This window comes from Dipteris shenzhenensis, chromosome 33, assembly GCF_047967505.1.
Source record: "Dipteris shenzhenensis isolate YYH24624 ecotype China chromosome 33, Dip_SZ_1.0, whole genome shotgun sequence".
Classification (NCBI taxonomy): Eukaryota; Viridiplantae; Streptophyta; class Polypodiopsida; order Gleicheniales; family Dipteridaceae; genus Dipteris; species Dipteris shenzhenensis.
In genome coordinates this window covers 27,695,056-27,713,780 of record NC_141628.1, presented here as the reverse complement: position 1 = coordinate 27,713,780, position 18,725 = coordinate 27,695,056, and the positions used below count along the sequence as shown (strand labels likewise).

Here is an 18,725-nt window from a genome sequence, read left to right as displayed (position 1 = left end):
GCAACTCTACATTCAACATTAGGTATACTAGTAAATTGCAAAGATATGCATGAGTTAACCACCGACAATTAGACAAACTCCAAAAGGAATAGATGGAAGTTCAAACAATAATTTTAGATGAAATATCACTAATTGGTGAAAAAATGTTTAACCTTATCAGTAGAAGACTACATGCCATCAACATGTTTATAACTTACCATACGGTGGCTTGGATGTCACAATAATGGGTGACCTATACATATTGCCTCCGGTACGTGACAAATGGGTATTCCAAGAACAAAACCCTTTAAAGCAAAGTTGTTGGAAAGAAAACCTCAAATGTTACCAACTCGACACCATTATGTGTCAAGGCATTTCTCTTCACTAGCATCCTAAACAAATTTAGAACAAATACTCAGCAACCACAAGACATCAACACAATCAATTATGTATGCTATTGCAAGGTGTCACTAGACGTGACATTGCCTTACTTATTCTGTACAAACAAACCAGTACACACACACAACCGATTGCCTCCTATACATGACAAATGGGTATTCCAAGAACAAAACCCTTTAAAGCAAAGTTTTTTAAAAGACAACCTCAAATGTTAACAACTCAATATCATTATGTGTCAAGGCAATTTCTTCTTCACTAGCATCCTAAACAAATTCAAAACAAATACTCAGCAACCACAAGGCATCAATACAATCAATTCGGTATGCTATTGCAAGGTGACAATAGACTTGACATTGCCTTTCTTATTATGTACTTAGAAACCAGTATGCAAACACAACATATACATATTCCAACGTATAGATAGTGATGTTTACATTTTCCTAACTGTAGACAAAAAAATAACAATTGTCCTAATCGATTGTCCATCTTAGATGATAAAATTAATGGGCTCCACACATCTAAACAAATGCACCAATTATCAATAATTGCTCTAGATCAATGGCATGTCCGAGTAATTTTTCCTAGCTCTTCCATACCTCAATAATTCCTATGACCATCTAGTTACCCTACTTTTGCCTTCGAACATTTCAACAACAACAAACTTCAACATTCTCAATAGCGAATACAACCAACAATTTCGAGCAACAATTTAACTAAAATATAACAAGGACAAAAGAACAATTTATAAATCTCAAATTTGCCATAGTTACACAAGTGCACTAATTATCATCAATCTTTAGTTGTAACTAAAATATAATAAGGACAAAAGAACAATTTATAAATCTCAAATTTGTCATAGTTACACAAGTGCACTAATTATCATCAATCTTGATGAAACAACTCAGGCATACCCCAACAAATCTTCATTATTTTATAGCAACTTACAATATCTTGTTTACGTCTCAAGGCTTAAAATAATCACAAAACATTTCAACTACCTTGAAATTGAGCTCTTACAAATCCTTAGCCTTACATGTCATTACTTAAGTCTAACTAAGGCAAAGTATTTCATGGAGCACATCAAATGTCATAGGAGTCCTAGTGAATGTTTTATGTGGTTTGGCCAAAGGCACTTATATAGAGTATGATATTAAGTAGTCTATATTACTTTTCACATAATTTTCATATTGATGTTGTTCGTGTAATTTATCTTCTCATATCTTGAATGGAAACATATTGGAGTTCATCGACTTGACACTTCATTCAATGAACCATCAACAACTATCATGCTGGGAAGCTAAAGAATAAACAATGGACCTAGTACAAGGTAGTACAAATAATGCAAAAACACCAAATAGTACTTCTTCCTACATAACACCCATTAATCATAGACATTTCTTAGAAAATCAAACATAGATATACTTTGCAAAACCAAAATTAATAGACGATAATAGACATTTCTTAGAAAATCAAACATAGATATACTTTGCGAAACCAAAATTAATAGACGATAATAGACATTTCTTAGAAAATCAAACATACATATTCTTTGCAAAACCAAAATTAATAGACTATCATCTGCAGCTAAGTATTCCTTGGGATCAAATCAAATTCTAGAGAATGCTTTTAAGATTATTTAGGGCCCATACTTGGCATGTGATCTCTCATACTAGGCAGCTAGTATATTTGGTAATTTCATATTATTATTGTACTTGCAATTGTTTTTGGACTATGTTCACTTGTTGTAATACTTCATTCAATTTATTTATATACCTACATGAATCCATGAACATACCCAGACTCATTCTCTAAAGACACAACATAGTGCAATTTCAATCTCAGAAGAGTCACTCATAAGATTAAAAACCATAAACTCCATCGAGCATAGTAGGGACTCGCTACTATGACATCCGCACTTACGTCATCACCGCCCAACAATGGGTGTAGACCATAGTATAAAATTATACTCACATACAAATCCACACACCTACACATACTTAAGCATCCATTTATACAAAGTCTTCGTACTGAGTTTCAATCGACACTCCAAAGGTGAAGGGCAAACTCATTCAGTTCATTGTTGATTAATATGATAGAACTAGTACAAGGTCATCAAATTTATGTAAAGATGTTCTAAATGAGTTGGCATATGATCATGAGCCAATTATATAATTTAAAGGTGTTGTACATTTGGGATATTATTCCTAAGAAACAACCTACTTTTCCAACAATGTTACTACTAGAGGAATTATCTCCATTTTCATATTGAACTAAAGCCATTCCATATGCTCACTTATACTCTCCTCTTTTCTATTTAGCTTTCTATGAGTATATTTTTCTCTACAACTTCAGTTTTACATTTTTCTCTCTAAAGATAAGTTTACATCCTCTATCTCTCTCTCTCTCCCTCTCTCTCTCTCTCTCTCTCTCTCTCTCACTCTCCAAAATTAATAATTTTTGTCTCAACAAAATACAAATTTGTAATAAACTTATTCCTCAATATATTCGTATAATACGTACGATGTACGTATTCTTGATCCTATTCGCATAATACTAGTAAACCATTCCAAGCTAGTAAGGCTCCATACAATTCAATCCAGCATATACTGGTTGCAGCATGATCTTTAGAGTGCGTTGTCAAACGACAGTAAACTCACCATATGGAAAATTCGTTATGTTTTCGTTGAATTAACAGCAGAGTTGCGAAAGATTTACAAATATGGCAAAAGCTAGTAACTTTCAGACTTCCACTATCCTTTGGCGAATTTCGTAATTCGCTTCAACAAAAAATAACATTCCGACATCATGATTCGCGTAGTTGGGAGAGTTAATATACACGATGGCGTAGTAAAGTGCTCTCATTTCCTGTCTTTACATAGAAAGACTTGGATCTCACACAGGAAACCACAAACGTGGACAAGCCATGAATAGGATCTACCACTTCCAGAAGACGTTGGAGCCGCACTTGTACTTATCCTTACCCTCACACTCCAATTTCAAGTCCTCGGTTAAGAAGGGCACATTCTGTAACACGCAATAGCTTGTTAAGAACAAGATCTAAGGACTACTGTTATACGCCACAGAACCACTACGGAACCACGCAACCCTTGCTTACCTTCACTTTAGCGAGATCCTGGCATCCTGTAAAATTCTCGGGGAACTTGCAAGTTCCAAAGGCAACTGTATAAGCGCGAGCAACATTCGCTCCACTAGTAGCGAGCCTCTTCTTGTCGTTCAACTCCTGCAAATTTCGAACATTATAGAGGCACAGAATACCAACAAATCAGAACACGTGTTCTATTCAACCGAAAAGCACCGTGGACATGACGATATTTCACGCGAGGAAGGAACTTACCTTGTTAGCAGCACTCTTGGCGAGGAGATCCTCTACAAGTCCCGCGTTTGCCCTGTCAGCGGCGACGGCTCCACCGATAAGAAGGGCAGCAGCCAGCTTGAGGGCATTGCGGCGAGACCGATACTCCTCTCCTCCGCTGCTGGCTCTTGCAACGGGAGCTAATTTCTGGGCAGCAGAAGAAGGAGCCGACGACGAAGATCCCTTGAGCTCTGAGACTACAGCGGCTGCGGGAGAGACAATGGAAGTGGTACCGAAGAAGAGGCTGGTGGCCATGGTGCACGGCAGGCGTAGAGTTTCGTAACGGCAAAATTGAAGAGAAGTGGATAAAGAAAGAAGCCTTCGGGAAGAGATTTTGTAAAGGGGTTGAGAACGAGGTGGAGCATCCTCATTGGATATGCCCAATAACGAAGATGAAGGGATAAGGGTGCTCTTCAAATTCTCACCAATAGCTTGCAGAGTTGGGGTTTTACACATCAAATGCCTAAAAGCATTATATCCTTCTTCACATTAACCTTCTTTTTGGGGTGAGTCCGTGCTCTTCAAATTCTCACCAATAGCTTGCAAGTTGAAAAGCATTCTATTCTTCTTCACATTAACGTTCTTTTTGGGGTGAGTCCCGAGTCCTATCTACCTTTTGACCTCCGTTCTTTTGGTCACAGAGCCCTTCCACCACCCGCTTTCCTCCCCATTTGTTTTTTTACCTCCACCCGTGCACTAGTGATAAGGGTAGTGTTAAAGTAGCTATGCAAAGGGACAAACAAACATCTCGGAAGGTCTTCCATACCCCCTTTTGGTGGCTGAATTTTGGCATATTGCGGACATTTATAGGAACAAACTAGGGGAGATTGTAGGGGAACCGGCAACGGTTGATGAAGCTTGGAATTTAAAATGCAAGCGCTATTCTTGCATGTGGAGTGTAGAGTATGAAGTGTGCGAACGTGTGGGATTAGCAAGATCATTTTCAAGGGCGAACTCCTTTGAGTTCAATGGGAATTGGAAAATCCTTAGTACCCAATAGTCTAACTGTGGAATTATTTACGGGATTACGAAATCATAGTAAGCAAGATCTTGTAGCAATGGCAAATGGGGCCATTTGGAGGGCCCATCACTTTACAGATGTTAACTCCAATTTGGTTATTCTTTTTCCTAAGTGGAAAAGTAGGCTGAAAGTAGGTGATTAGCGCCCTACTACTGTGCTAAATAATTTGGATAAAATTTTAGCCAAGGCCTTGGCTCTAAGTGTTAGGTAAATTTGCATGTCATGGGTCACTAGGGAGTAAAACGGGTTTATAAACTCTGTGGATATATTCAAAAATATCACGAGTGTATCAATTGCTTTAAGAATTGCATTTTCCTAGGGGTAGAGTTGCATTTTATTTGGGTTTGATCTAGACAAAACATATGATAGAATCTGATGGGACTACAATTTCATAATGTTGATGTTTGGAGATGCCTTTGTTAGAATGGTTAAGACTTTGTTTTCTACCTTTGCAATTCTTTGTTTAAATGGGTATAATGGATCTCCGAAGATCTATTACGTAGGGTTTTCCTTTGGCTCTGTTGCTCTTTGCCACTGGCTTAGTTCACCTAATGAGTCTCATAAGAACATCATGGAAACGAGCAAGGTTGATTGCTTAACCTTGATCTCTAGGAAGCAAATTTTTCATACCTATTTGTCAATGAGATTATGGCACAATCGGTAGCTCACCAAGACAAGCTTGAAAACCTATTTGGTTTGTTGCATTGTTTGTACAGTTGCATGAAAACATTTGCTCTATGGACAGCCTCTAGTGCTAAACCTAATTAGACAAAGGCTTTGCTACTGTAATGGATCAATAAGGGTGTGGGTAGTAAGGAGCGTGGGGGGGCCTTTGGGGTTATGCCTCACTCTAAAGGAGCATTTAGACTGGTCTCAAAATAAATTGTATGAAAAGTTTTGAGCATGGTACTATTTGTATTTGGGTATGAATGCCCAGGTTTCTTATCATTTAGCTTGTTTTGACGGTTGCTACCACATATTTAGAATTAGTTTGGAACTTCTAAAAGTGCCACTAGCTAAAGGTTGAAAAGATATTGAGGATCGCGAGAGGAGGAGACTACATTTCATTCCCTCGGAGGCCCTTAAGGTCCCTAAAACTCAAGGTGGACTTGGCCTCCCCAATGTTTGTGTGAGGAACTTTTCCATGTTGAGCAAGTGGCATCCAAAGATATTTGAATGTCATATGACATTACTAGATGGTTTATTAATAGAGGAAAAGGCTGCTAGGTGGGTTTCAAGAGAGACTTGAATTGGTATGATAGGTTGACATCTTTATTTTTGTTGAAGGTTGCAGGTTTTGATTTAGTTTCTAGGTTGGTTTTGGCTTAGAAAGCAATCAATTCTCTTTTACTTTGGAAGGGAAGAAAGGGCTTGAGGGGTTATGGTGATTGAAGGGGGATTTGATGGAGTAGAGCGATGACTAAGGAGGGCAAGCCTAACTTGCCTTGGTCTAGAAGGAGGTCAATGATGACTCGAAGGGAAATATGATGATGTAGGGAGATGCAAAAGGAGGACAAGCATAACTTGCCTTGGTCTAGAAGGATGCAGAGGAAAGGGCTTACTTATGGGGAACAGTTGAGGGATAGTAGGAAGGCTGACTACAAAGTCCATTGGATACCCTTCTGGTTTGATTTTGACTGAATTCATGTAACCTTTTAGTGTTGGCAGAGGTTTTAAGCATTGTAACTAATTCCTAACCCATCAATTATAATAGCCATTCTAACTACAGAGTCAATTCATGTTTGATGGCTAGGGGTAGGTAGGGTATTGAGGAAGATTACTAAAGCTTTGTACAAGAGCTTGATTCTTAAGAAGTCCCTTATGGTGGCGATACAAAATAGCAAATCGAACCTGAGAAGAGGATCCAAATGGTAGAAGAGCAAATTCTATGTAGTGTTGATAGGGCCAAGTTCTTACTTTGGAAGGTGATGCACAATGGCCCCAGTTAGAGCTAGTAGGTTGCTGAGATGGACCAATGTAAGCCCTTTATGTCCATTGTGTAGGTATTCTGTGTAGGTATTCTATAGAGGATGTGAGACATCTACTCAAAAGAATTTTAGTTAGCTCATCTCTATTAACTTTAAAGGAAAAACTAACTGTGGGAGGAATGCAAGTTTCAAGGAAAGTCTTGCTAGTTCCTTATACAGTTTGAAAGATACCATGAATTCTATTGCTTGGAATACAAAGAATCTTTTCATATAAAGGTATCTTTTCCTTAGTAATATCATTATTTATTAGAAGTACAAAAATCCTACTCTCAACCTAAACAGCTTCAACGTATGTGACTTAATTTGCTAGGAGTACAAAGAAATGTTGCACTTAAGAGTGAGTGGCTCATTTGCAAAAATCTCCTAAGGTCCCCATAGTTTTTCTCATTGATGCTTGTCTAAACTTATACTTGTTAAGTATAGTGAGTGATAAGTGAACAAAATTTGCAATGTCTCAAATAACCTTATTATGCCCCCTTCTTAAAAAAATATTCAAAAAAACTTAGGGCCTTTCAAAAAATCTCAGATTCGCTTCGAATTTAACATGGAAAAGTCAATAATATAACGTAGTGGCTCTAAAGAGCACGTTTAGGATTTCCATATTGAATAGGGACAACAAGTGTGCCATTGTCCTGCAAGAAGCTAAGAGGCGATGTAGCTCGTAATGAAGTCCTACTAAGAATAAACGAAGGGGGGTCTAACATGATTGTAAATTCTATCTATTTAATCTATGTGGCTTGATCGATAGCAAAGATAAAATTTTAACTCTTAAACAATGTTACGGGATGGTCCATGATTATGATGCAAGAACAAGTCCACACACGTGGAAAAGACATTTAATGCCTCCATATGGATGACCATTATCCTTAAACTACTAGTAGCTAAGAATATCATGTAGACATAGAGTTCTTAAGCTTAATTTCATTCGTGAATATGAAAAGAGGTCATGAAATTGATCTTAAAGGTTTAAAATGATAAAAGGGTTATGGGAAGGTACAGTATGAAATTTACCAATGCATGTTCATAAGCATACGTCACTACATGTTGCAAATGTGAGAGAAAATGAAATTTAGAAGACTATGCATATATAACAAGCTCTACAACTGCCATAACAAATCTCCAATATAGTTTGTTTTTTTTCTTCAACCTTCAAATATGTCAAAGAGTGATGTTATTCGTGCATGTCTTTTAAGTACCAAAGGTGGTAATGGGAAAACCTTTCATGGGAAGCTACGGATTGTGACTTGTGAGATGGGAGCCACACTCAATTAGTAGTAATCAAGTATGGCTTAATTACCTCTAGTAATCGAGCAATACTCAATTACTAGAGGTAATTATTTCTCATCAAGGGATAAAGACCTCATCCTGGAGTTGGAAGAGTATTGGACCCTACGATTCATACGATACGAAGTGGAGATGGGGACACTGACCCCCCCACAAGACTATTATTTCAAATTTAAGAGTCATAAGGCTAGTTTGAGAAAGATGTCATATTTCTTATTTGGAATTTAAAAAAATAATAATATTTTCTATGAATTTTTATTCATCTTTTCATTTAATCATTGCATAATGATGGGTATATATTTCCCTTAAGCAAATCCACTTTGTATTATTTATATCTCTAAACTACTTACTAAAGATGTCATGCAGACAATGCAAGAATAGGTGAAGAGGTCATAAAATTGAACCTTGAAGGTTAAGATCATAAAAGGGTAATGTGAAGTTACAACATGAAATTTACCATAGCTAGGATTGTAGTTGCAAACATGCAAGAATACTTTTTTAGTATCTTTAACATTTGGGGACATTGTCCTATCATGTAAAGAGTTCGCTAGGACATTCCGTGATAATCATCGTATCACCATAAATATTCATCATGTTGGTAATATTAAAACACTTAATGGGAAAGGAAGCAACTTTTAATTCAAAGTGAGGCATTGCTACCTTATCGATTTAAAATGCCAGTTGAACCAAATGTACACTTGAGACGTTATACTAGTATACTACCAATAAGAATTTAGGTGGAGTCAAGAAGGGTTGATAAATTAGTAAGTGAAAATATAATTCTCTTTTTAATGGCTTTTATTGTCCATAATTTTTTCTTGTAGTTTAAGTTCAAGAATTCATATCGTTGGTTACGTAAAGGTAGTTAATAAAAAGAGGATGTAGAGGTCTATGAGGAGGTGTCTTGGTAGGGACCCCCTTATAAAGGGGAACCATATGACCCAAATGATGACACACAAGGGACACACATTACAATTGTGTGATAGGTTAGATAGTCCATTTTTAGCATATGGGGAGGTCTTCCATGACCCATCATTTGGATTGAAAAAAGCTTTGAATATTCCTTAAGGTTACTATAGCTACTCATGTGAGAGGTATGAGAAATAAGAAATGATTTTCTAGAACTAAGTTTTAATACATCAAGACTTGGCAATAGATTTTTTAAACAAAACTAAACATCCATAACCTAATGTATGATCATTACAACAAAGGTGGGAGAGCTCTCTAGCCCAAACCACCATAAAAGATCCCAAGACTATCACAATAGAGGCAGAAATAAAAAACTCAATTCATAACCTCTCTAAACCTTGCACATGCGAAGGATCTTTAACTTTGGCTTGAACCAGAATTTCGAGTTGGCTCCTAAAGAATCATCTGCCAATACTCATTCCAAGGTGTTGATGGGTTTTTAAAATGGAGAAGATGTTCGACAAAATGTCCTTTCCAAGACCGAGGAAAAAGATATGCAAGGTGAAATAGACATTGAAAAGATGAAGGTAATAGAGTGAAGGTATTCTAGGGATGTAGTAGTTGATTTAAGAAGAGCCATTGTGAAATGAATCTTGCAATGGGATATATGAAGCAAGATATTTTGAGGCAAACATTGAAATTTTGCCGACTCTATGTAAGTTACTATCCAATTCAGCAAGCCTTTGCAAGGAGTTAAGTGTGTGCTCTTTCAACATGGTGACTTGTGATGGCCTAAACACATGCCATTCAACATGGTGACTTGTGATGGCCTTAACACATTACATGTCTTTCACAATGATAGATTTTAACTTTTTCATTACATAAATGTCCTTGGAAGTAATCATAAACCGTTCACATAACTACATAAAATCATAGATTGAGGTTTATTAATTCAACTTTCGAATCAAATCAAACATCTATGTGCGACACAAATTTGCAGATCGAATTGTTCCAAACAATGTGCAATGTTAAAGGAAGCACTAACATAGGCCATAGAATGATAACCAATCTTAGTAGCATAGTCCCATCAGTTTGAAAGCTCCTGGAACCAAAAGAAGCCCTTTGTACAAGGTCAAATAAAATAAGTGTGCATCACATTGTTAACGTGACTCATCCTTGTCTTTCCAAACCTGTTATCCTTATACTAAGTCCACAAGGCATAAAAAGGTTTTGTAGGAGTTAAAGGGATGAAATAACACTATCATAGGGGGCCTTGGGTGGGGTTCATCATTAATTATGGTACAAATACATTAAATTTCAAGAAGGCTCCCCCCATAAAGAGGCTCTCAAAATGGAGAAGTTTCAATTAAGGAAGAGAAGAACTTTGGCAAGAGTGCAAGAGTGCACTTAAAAATTATACATCTTAAGCTTTGTTCTCACATGAGATTCAATCACATGATCATTTATTTTCCTTGCCTACTTTAGTCCATATTAGGATACTATGATATGGATTGTTGTCAGTATTTTCTTTAATGAAGGATAGCGTGGCACTTAAATGTTTATATATTATTAACAAACTAAAAATTTCCATAACATTTTTATTTTTTCAAGTTTATATCATTCGAAGAAGGACTAAGCAATACTTAAATGTTTGTATGTTATTGACAATTCCACGGATTTTGTTTATAATTTTCAAAAAAAGGGCTAAATGGTACTTAAATTTTTTGACAAATAGGAATTTTTCCATAACAACACGCCACTACCACTAAAAGATACATTGCCTTGGTCAACATTGTGATCTAAAAGTCACACTTGAAACTTCATGAAATGAGTTCTTAGCCATATTAATTCTATAAGGTGGATGGATTTGCCACGATAGCAGAAAACAAATCACCTCACCAAAGGATCTATAGCATGTTACAACTTTCCACAATGGTGACACCCTGCTTTACAAATTGTTTTACCTCTGGTCTATTTGAAAGGTACAAGAAGAGGTGAACAAGGACTTTACTCAAAGGGAATGACATAATAGCAAGCCATGACCATTTGTTAATATTTTCTTCAGTGATGTAGAGAACTTTTGATTTCGTGTTAACAAATCATGAAGGCCATTAAAACCATGGATTGCTCATTGAGGATCATCTCTTTTGGTGACCTAATTTGTTGTGCAATGGGGAAGCATATACAAATGGTATCTTGCATTAACTTCATAGCCTCCCATTTTGCAATATTTTGGTATGTCAACTTAGAGTTTCCAATTTATCTTTGCATACCAAAGAAAAGTGTAGGAAAGTTTGACTCTTCAATATATTTGTCTTGAAGCAATCCTAATGATGTATTGTTGTCATAAGGAGCCACTAATTCTATTTATGTTTCTAAACATTGACTTGTTTATTGAGGTATTAATGTTATAGTAAAGCCATAAAGTATTGTACCGGAACATTGACTTTTCATAATTGTGGAAGATTGTACTTTGCATTTGTGTTGCTTAAAAGACAAGAGACATGAAGAAGTAATAATAAATGTGAAAGGGGAAAAGAGTTGTTTATTAAAGTGAAGATTTTACCTTGAAGTTTTGTATAAATACTCTCGTTATACCCTTTAGTCAAGAGAATACAAATACTACCATAAACAAATACTTGTGACTTCTTGTTTCCAACAAGGTGGCTAACCACGATCAACACTACTAGCATCAACGTATATATTATGCAGCGATTAGTCTAGTGTGCATAGGATCAAGATCACTCCTTGAGATCCTTATAGGGCCAAATAAAGGGTGCTTAAGAGGACACTGTGGCAGCCCAGTTTTAGGGCTTCCTACCTACCAAGGCGGCGGCCCTCATTCAACCCCTAGCAGTGTGCTAGGTACGCGCAAGGCGAGGCCCCTCCATAGCGCCAAATGGGTGGGTGTGTGAGTTTTTAAAAAAATGTGCTTAACCTAGGTTCCTAACTAACATTAAAAATAAAGTGTCATTTTTTATGTCCATCCATACTCTTTAAAGACTATCCTTGTAAGGGATCATATACCCAAGGGTGGTAGGGGTACACAAAATACCATTTATGGTTATACCCAAGGGTGGTAGGGGTACACAAAATACCATTACATGAAGGTTGTGAAAAAGGAGAAAATGCACCCTCATGAGCAATTATCTGATGTTTGGTGGCAAAGTCTTGCTTTCTATTCTTATAAGATAATCAAAGGCAAGGTGAATAGGACTTGCTATAAGCATTTTAGCATGTATCCCGACCTTAGACACATGTAGTGGTCTCCTTTACCTTTGTAGTAATGATTAGGTGAGGGTGCAAGTTGCTGGTTGACACGAGATGGGGTAAGTCAAGGTGATACTATCGGTGCCCTTTGTGGGGGATTGTCAGCCTTTCTATAAGCATTTTAGCATGTATCCCAACCTTAGACACATGTAGTGGTCTCCTTAGACCTTTGTAGTATTGATTAGGTGGGGTGAAAGCTGTTGGTTGACACGAGATGGGGTAGTTGCCTTTATGGGATTGTACACCCTTGCTACTATAAGCATTTTAGCATGTATCCCAACCTTAGACATATGTCGTGGTCTCCTTGACCTTTGTAGTAGTGATTAGGTGGGGGTGCAAGTTGTTGGTTGACACGAGATGGGGTAAGTCAAGGCCATACTATTGGTGCCCTTTGTGGGCGATTATACAACCCTTTGTCATTCATCTCCTATTAACATCCTTACAACCTTATGACTACACACAAGATGAAGTTGGACAAAAAGATAGTGAAATTGTGGTTGAGGTAAAGCAAGACATAGCTAGTCTATGGTATGGAAATGCAACGAACACATTGTTTGGCTTGGAAATGGTGTGTAGTGAACAAAAAAATTAACCCATGCCTTTCTTGGTTATTAAAGACACCAAGGAGTGGTGCAAATAAGCGCTCAACACATGATAGCAATGATGTTGGCAGCCATGGGCTTTGAAGTGGTAGGAAGATGTGGGCAAGACCACAAGCAAAGAGTGAGGATGACAATGACATGTATGCATCGATGCATCAATAGCGAGCATTTTGACATGTAGGTTACTTCATATTAGCATGGAATACCACATGAGTAGAGCACATAGATAGCTAAGAGAGAAGTCGTGCTTGATGGATGTAAGAGTTCATAGTGATTACGAGGCAATGGAGAGAGAGAGAGAGAGAGAGAGAGACTTGCACAAGCTCTATGTACGACTCCATGGTGTCTCGCACATGCTCCCATCTTATACACCTCCCATGCTTGCCCACATTTCTAGCACACCCCTAATCCGCAATTCAATGACGTGTGAAAGCAAAGGCAAGTAGGCACGGAGATGGGGGGACGTGACTAGCGATGATGAGTTGGCATCCAGTGCTCTTTATATTGTGCCCCGCGCACCCCACCCCACCCCTTCCAAGTTCCCACACGCTAACACGCACGTAGGTGCCCTGCCTCTTATTAAAGGGGGATCCCCCTCTTTCCCCTCCCCCTGCTCCCCTCCTTCCCGATCCATCCTCCCGACATCGCCCCCCTGTCTCCGGCATGGGGCTCTGGGAAGCTTTCCTCAATTGGCTCCGCAGGTATGCCTACATGCTCCCTGCTCTTTACTCTGCCTGCTTTCGCCACCACCTCCCCTTCTTCAATCGGCTTTTTATCGCTCCATCCGCTGAGTTTGTTTTCCGAGGATCCGCCCGGCGATGTACCAGGCGCCTCATCCAAGGCTTTCCAAGCTGAAAACGAATCTACCGGAAAGTAGGTTTTATTAGCAACAAACTCACGATGCCAACTCACGCAGAAAGGCAGACACAAGTCCTTCATCTTTCTTTTCTTTCTTTTTTTTTGGGCGGGGGGCTGATGAATTATGAAGACGTTTCATTGCTTGAGACTGTAGTTAGTGGATCTTCTGGTTTTGTTTCTTTGACTTTGGCTGTTCCTTTCGTGGTCACCATATCCTGCATTCCTCCCTTCTGTATGAAGAAAACGATCTATACCTTTGCATAATCGCAATACTCTGGCATGGTCGCTTTTACGAACGTGCGCCAGCAAGGCCAGTGAACTAGGTTCTCCTTAGAATTTGTGAAATGGTATAAGTGAACTGCTATTAAAACCGGCTTTTTAACGTCAGTTTTCCCTTAGGTGAGTTCGCCATCTCTATGAAATGGTTTGTCCAGACGTGCATTTGGAGGACCTGTGTTTTTCTCGATTGTATAGTCTCTCTGTCATGAGCAGCTCGGCACTGCTGCTCTGCAGCAGGATGAAAAGTATTTCGGTCTACACGCATTGAGATGGTCTAGTCGCCTTCGTGTCTATATTCGCTTCAACAAGTTTTAGGGATTCATATAAACTGTAAACAGCGCATATTCTCGTTTCTCTCCCTGTGTTATCCGGAAGAAACCTGCACATTGTACAATGTTTCGTTCAGATACCCAACTCTGATTTGAGGTTTTGGTAAAACTATGAAATTTGTCAACTCCTTTCCTAGCTCGGGATGCAAGACTCGAACTCGCGGCCCATGGACTAACACAAAATGTTTAGTTTTGTCCCTAAGAGATGAAACACATCTTCTTGTAACTGACTTCAAGAGACGTGATATTGTGGATAACTGAAAGGGGGGGTGCATAGAGGTCATCTAGGTCATGGGGTAGAAGTCAAGCTTGATACAGGTCTCATGGCATGGTTGGGCTGGTGGTCCAGGTAGGTGGTCAGTAGATATGGTGAAAGCTAGGTTGAAGGTGTGGAGGAATCTGAAATGGATGAGGCAAAGGCAGAGGACCCAATGAGGTGAGCCACGACACTTAAAGCTCCTCCATGTGGGAAGTACATTGAAGGGGGCCAGTCACACCTAGTCATGTCTCATGAGCCTGTTGGCCAATCACATGGAGATTTAGGAAAGGAGATTCTTTTCAATGATAGTGTTGTGTAATTAATCAAGCAAGAAAGGAGCTTTAGATGAAGTGTGCAGCACTTTATTGATGTATACAAGCCCCAGATTCATGTGCCTTCGAAGGAAGTCAAATTTGTTATCTTTTCCAGCTATATCAATTTTGTCTTTTTGCCTTGGAAGTAAGTTAATTTGTCTTTTTTTTTAAATAAAAAAATTACCCATTGCTAAGATATTAGCTGATGCATACTTTAATTTGTCAATTGTAGGTTACAAGACTGATAAAAGATAGCATAGCTTGATGAACATAGTGGTCTGCCTATTTATAAACATTGCATCTCATAAGCTCACACATGTTCTCTTGCTCTCTCTCTATGCTTAGTTCAATCACCACGCATCTTCACTTAGTTTGCATACGGTTTGCACTAGTGCCACTTGATTGTATTTGTGGTAGCGTGACAAGCTGAAAGGAAAGGACAAGGCAAAATTAAAGCCATCATCTAGTATGTCACTGAGGCCTGGAATGGATTTATACTGACTGTGGTCATCGACTTGCATGACTATCTACAAAGAAACAAGACTGTAAAACTGTTTTAGTCGAGAAATTTATGGAAAGAAGCTCACATGTGCCAGGTTTGTGGTTGCCAAATGGTGCTGGAACTCTACAGGAGTTATGTATTGGAAAACTTGCATCAGGAACTTCCTTTTGTGTTTGCCCAAGTTATGTGCAATGTTTTATGGTGATGCTACGAAAACTTTTCCAATTCACGCACAAGCACTTTTGTATGTTCAACTATTTCTGGAGATCACAAAAGAGTGTCAATTAGAAATGGATGATTGGAGATGTTAATGCCAGAGGATGTGAACAAAGGGCATTTTCATCTGTTGTGGTGGTGTTGTTTTGCAGCCTTTTCTTCAAACAAGAGATGGAACTTTCTTTAATTGGACTGCAGAATGCTGGGAAGACCTCTCTTGTAAATGTTATAGCGGTAAATCTGTCTATTCCCCAGTTTTTCTGTTTTTGGCAGTCTGTTAGTTCAAAAAGGGTTTTGACCCTGCCTTATCTAAGCTTTCTGAAAGTATGTTATCCTGTTCCTATGAAGGTCCTTGGTTGTTTATTTTGTGTTATGTTTTCTTTTTGCAGACTGGTGGCTACAGTGAAGATATGATTCCAACTGTAAGACTCTTAGATATCGGTTTTCTCTTTTTTGTCCTCTTTTTGGATTCTAGTCGGGGCTGCATAGGGTTTTGTGGAAGAAGCATTAGAAGTAAGCATATGTGTGCACACGCATGGGTTCATCTGTGCACACAGAGAGACAGAGAGAGAGAGAAGGGGTGGGGGGGGGAGGAGGGCGGGCGGGAAGGGAGGGGACGGGAGGGGGGGGGGAGGGAGATGGCATGAAATGCAGGTTGGATTCAAGGGAGGAAGGGACGGAGGGAGATGTCATTTGTACTGGGGAAATCCAGGTTGGATTCAACATGCATAAAGTGACATAGGGGAATGTGACCATTAAACTGTGGGATCTTGGAGGGCAACCACGCTTTCGTAGTATGTGTGTGTTGTTGGGGGGGGGAGAGTGAGAGAGAGAGAGAGAGAGAGAGATGACATTTTTACTGGGGAAATGCAGGTTGGATTCAACATGCGTAAAGTGACAAAGGGGAATGTTACAATTAAACTGTGGGATCTTGGAGGGCAACCGCGCTTTCGTAGTATGTGGGAGCGGTATTGTCGAGGTGTTTCTGCTATTGTGTACGCTTTTCAACCTTACGGGCGCTCTGTGTTTGCCATTTTATGGGCCCTACTTTCTCTGATAGGAATTATTACCCCCCTCCCCTCCCTCTCTCTCTCTCTCTCTCTCTCTCTCTCTCTCTCTCTCCAATTCTATCCATCTATCAGCACGGGGCGAAGTTTGCTTTGCAGTGTAAGCTTTTTTTTTGGGGTTAGGGGGCGTGGCTGTTCAGGCATTTACATGCACGCCTAGCCACCTATGCTTTTTTCACAGCCTTATGCATGTGAGCACACATGTGCTTGCTTCTGTGCACCCACAGCACCTTGCATACACCACATGCATGCGCCTACGTCCGAACACAGTCACATGCACGTGCACACTCGAATGTAGAATGGGGCTTTGCACATCAAATGTAAATGTGTGAGGCTGTAGCCGTATTCAATGTTGCATGTAAGTGAGATTAAATTGGTTTTCTGTAAGGTTCTGCTCACAATACAATTCTTCCTCCAGATATGTTGTTGATGCAGCAGACAGAGATAATATAGCTATCTCAAAAAGCGAGCTTCATGATTTGTTAAGCAAGCCTTCTCTAAACGGAATTCCACTGCTTGTGCTTGGCAACAAGATTGACAAACAGCCAGAAGCACTGTCTAAGCAAGCGCTAATAGATCAAATGTGAGTTCTTCCATGCTGATGTTCTTTGGTATATTAAAATGAAAAAATAAGCAAGGTCTTCATTTTCTCCTTCAACTTCATTTTGTGCTGAGATTCAATTTAGAAGATCTAAGCATCTTCCTTGAAATTTGCAGGGGTCTGCCATCTTTGACTGACAGGGAAGTGTGTTGCTACATGATTTCCTGCAAAAACTCAACAAACATCGATATTGTGATTGACTGGCTTGTGAAGCATTCCAAGACCAAAAGCTAGTCTACTCGACTCTCATGTGCACCCTGGGACATTCTGTGAAAAATGTCAGGTTGAGGGTTTCATATTCATTTATACCTATCGATTCAATTTTGTGTTAATTTGAAGGCAGCTTATGCTGTAATTTTTTCAGACCTTTTTTCCTGCGGTTTGCTAGTGGAGAAGGGTGGGTGGGGGTGGGGGTTGGTGAGGGGGGGTATATACCTACTCTGCAGCTTTTTCCATTTCCTTTGGTTTGGTATGGGGCCTTCCATGTTTGAGATGGGGCTATAGTGTCAATAACATGCTCCTCAGCCTGTCATTTTGTTATATGATGGAAGAGACATTGCACTTGCACATGTTGTCCTGCTCTTTTGACCGTCTGACCTGTAGGCAAAGACTGAGCAAATATTTCTGACTTTGTAAAATATTCAATAATGTACTTTTATATGGAATCCATAAGATGCTACTGGTGTTGCATTGAGCAAAAATGACAGTTGCATCTTCTTGTGAGCTCCTGGTTGGATCAAATGTCTTCTCATTTATTCGCAAAATCCCGGCCTCCTCCTTTCCAACACCCCCGGGGATCCCCCCTCATCCTCCTCTCTGCATATTCTTGGAGGCGTATGAATTTGAATTCCCCGAGGGGTCCTAATCAATGTACAGCTGTGGTAGGGTTTTGAATTCATGAAGCATGGCCTTGCACACCGTATAGAAGGGTCTGACATCATTTTTGGAAGTAATTATTTAATGTATCTATGTTGGGAAATGTATTAGTGCAAAACAAGTAGGTGAGTGACACTTATTGTAGGTATAATTTTGTACTTTTGAAAAAACGAATATGACAGCATATGCTGGTGACAATAATTTAGTCTTTGGGCGAGGAAGCCTGAGGATACATCTCGTAAGAGGGGATGGCCTCAAAGTCTAGTGACAAAGAAAGCTAATACTTGCTCTGCTGGTGATTGTACTCTCTCCCACCTTCCCACGTCTTGTTTAATCATTGTTTGCTACTTTCTTAACCTTTGCCTTTGTTCTTCAGGTCGTGTTCTTTAGGTTCCTCTACATTTTCTTCCTTGTAGAATTTGGAACCTTTGTGCTCTTTTGTATTTGCTTTTTCCTCTGGATTGAAATCATGTTTGCAGGTCCATTATACTTCTCTCTTATCCATGCGTTCCAGCAGTGTTTTGGAACGTATGTGCTCTTTTGTATTTGCTTTTTCCTCTGGATTGAAATCGTGTTTGCAGGTCCATTATACTTCTCTC

The 18,725-nt window shown here is 39.1% G+C and overlaps 2 protein-coding genes across 3 annotated transcripts; one reads left to right on the top strand and one right to left on the bottom strand.

The window, feature by feature from the left end:
* Positions 1-3,039: 3,039 nt before the first annotated feature.
* On the bottom strand, positions 3,040-4,071 carry PSAN (photosystem I reaction center subunit PSI-N, chloroplast, putative / PSI-N, putative (PSAN)). Its single transcript, XM_087372149.1, has 3 exons — positions 3,734-4,071; positions 3,494-3,619; positions 3,040-3,402 (listed from the first exon to the last, which is right to left on the bottom strand). The coding sequence occupies exons 1-3, from the start codon at positions 4,004-4,006 to the stop codon at positions 3,313-3,315; spliced, it is 489 nt and encodes a 162-aa protein (XP_087228275.1). The 5' UTR covers positions 4,007-4,071; the 3' UTR covers positions 3,040-3,312.
* A 9,326-nt stretch (positions 4,072-13,397) lies between these two features.
* LOC147879914 (ADP-ribosylation factor-like protein 8a) lies at positions 13,398-17,929 on the top strand. 2 transcript variants are annotated; one of them, XM_087371475.1, is made up of 7 exons: positions 13,418-13,526; positions 14,641-14,727; positions 15,735-15,816; positions 15,972-16,004; positions 16,456-16,577; positions 17,068-17,232; positions 17,367-17,929. In XM_087371475.1, exons 2-7 carry the CDS (start codon positions 14,696-14,698, stop codon positions 17,482-17,484), a joined length of 552 nt encoding a protein of 183 aa, XP_087227601.1. In that variant the 5' UTR covers positions 13,418-13,526; positions 14,641-14,695; the 3' UTR covers positions 17,485-17,929. The 2 variants fall into 2 exon arrangements, with proteins under 2 accessions (XP_087227602.1, XP_087227601.1); XM_087371476.1 differs by lacking the exon at positions 14,641-14,727 and having other exon boundaries at positions 13,398-13,526.
* The last annotated feature ends 796 nt before the right edge of the window (positions 17,930-18,725 follow it).

Coding starts and splice junctions, on each gene's coding strand:
- PSAN (XM_087372149.1), bottom strand. CDS start 4,006: ATGGCCACCAGCCTCTTCTTCGGTACCACTTCCATTGTCTCTCCCGCA. Junction 3,620..3,733: donor CCAAGAGTGCTGCTAACAAG/GTAAGTTCCTTC, acceptor CGAAATTTGCAG/GAGTTGAACGACAAGAAGAG. Junction 3,403..3,493: donor AGGATCTCGCTAAAGTGAAG/GTAAGCAAGGGT, acceptor TGCGTGTTACAG/AATGTGCCCTTCTTAACCGA.
- LOC147879914 (XM_087371476.1), top strand. CDS start 13,489: ATGGGGCTCTGGGAAGCTTTCCTCAATTGGCTCCGCAG. Junction 15,817..15,971: donor CTCTTGTAAATGTTATAGCG/GTAAATCTGTCT, acceptor TTCTTTTTGCAG/ACTGGTGGCTACAGTGAAGA. Junction 17,233..17,366: donor CAAGCGCTAATAGATCAAAT/GTGAGTTCTTCC, acceptor TGAAATTTGCAG/GGGTCTGCCATCTTTGACTG.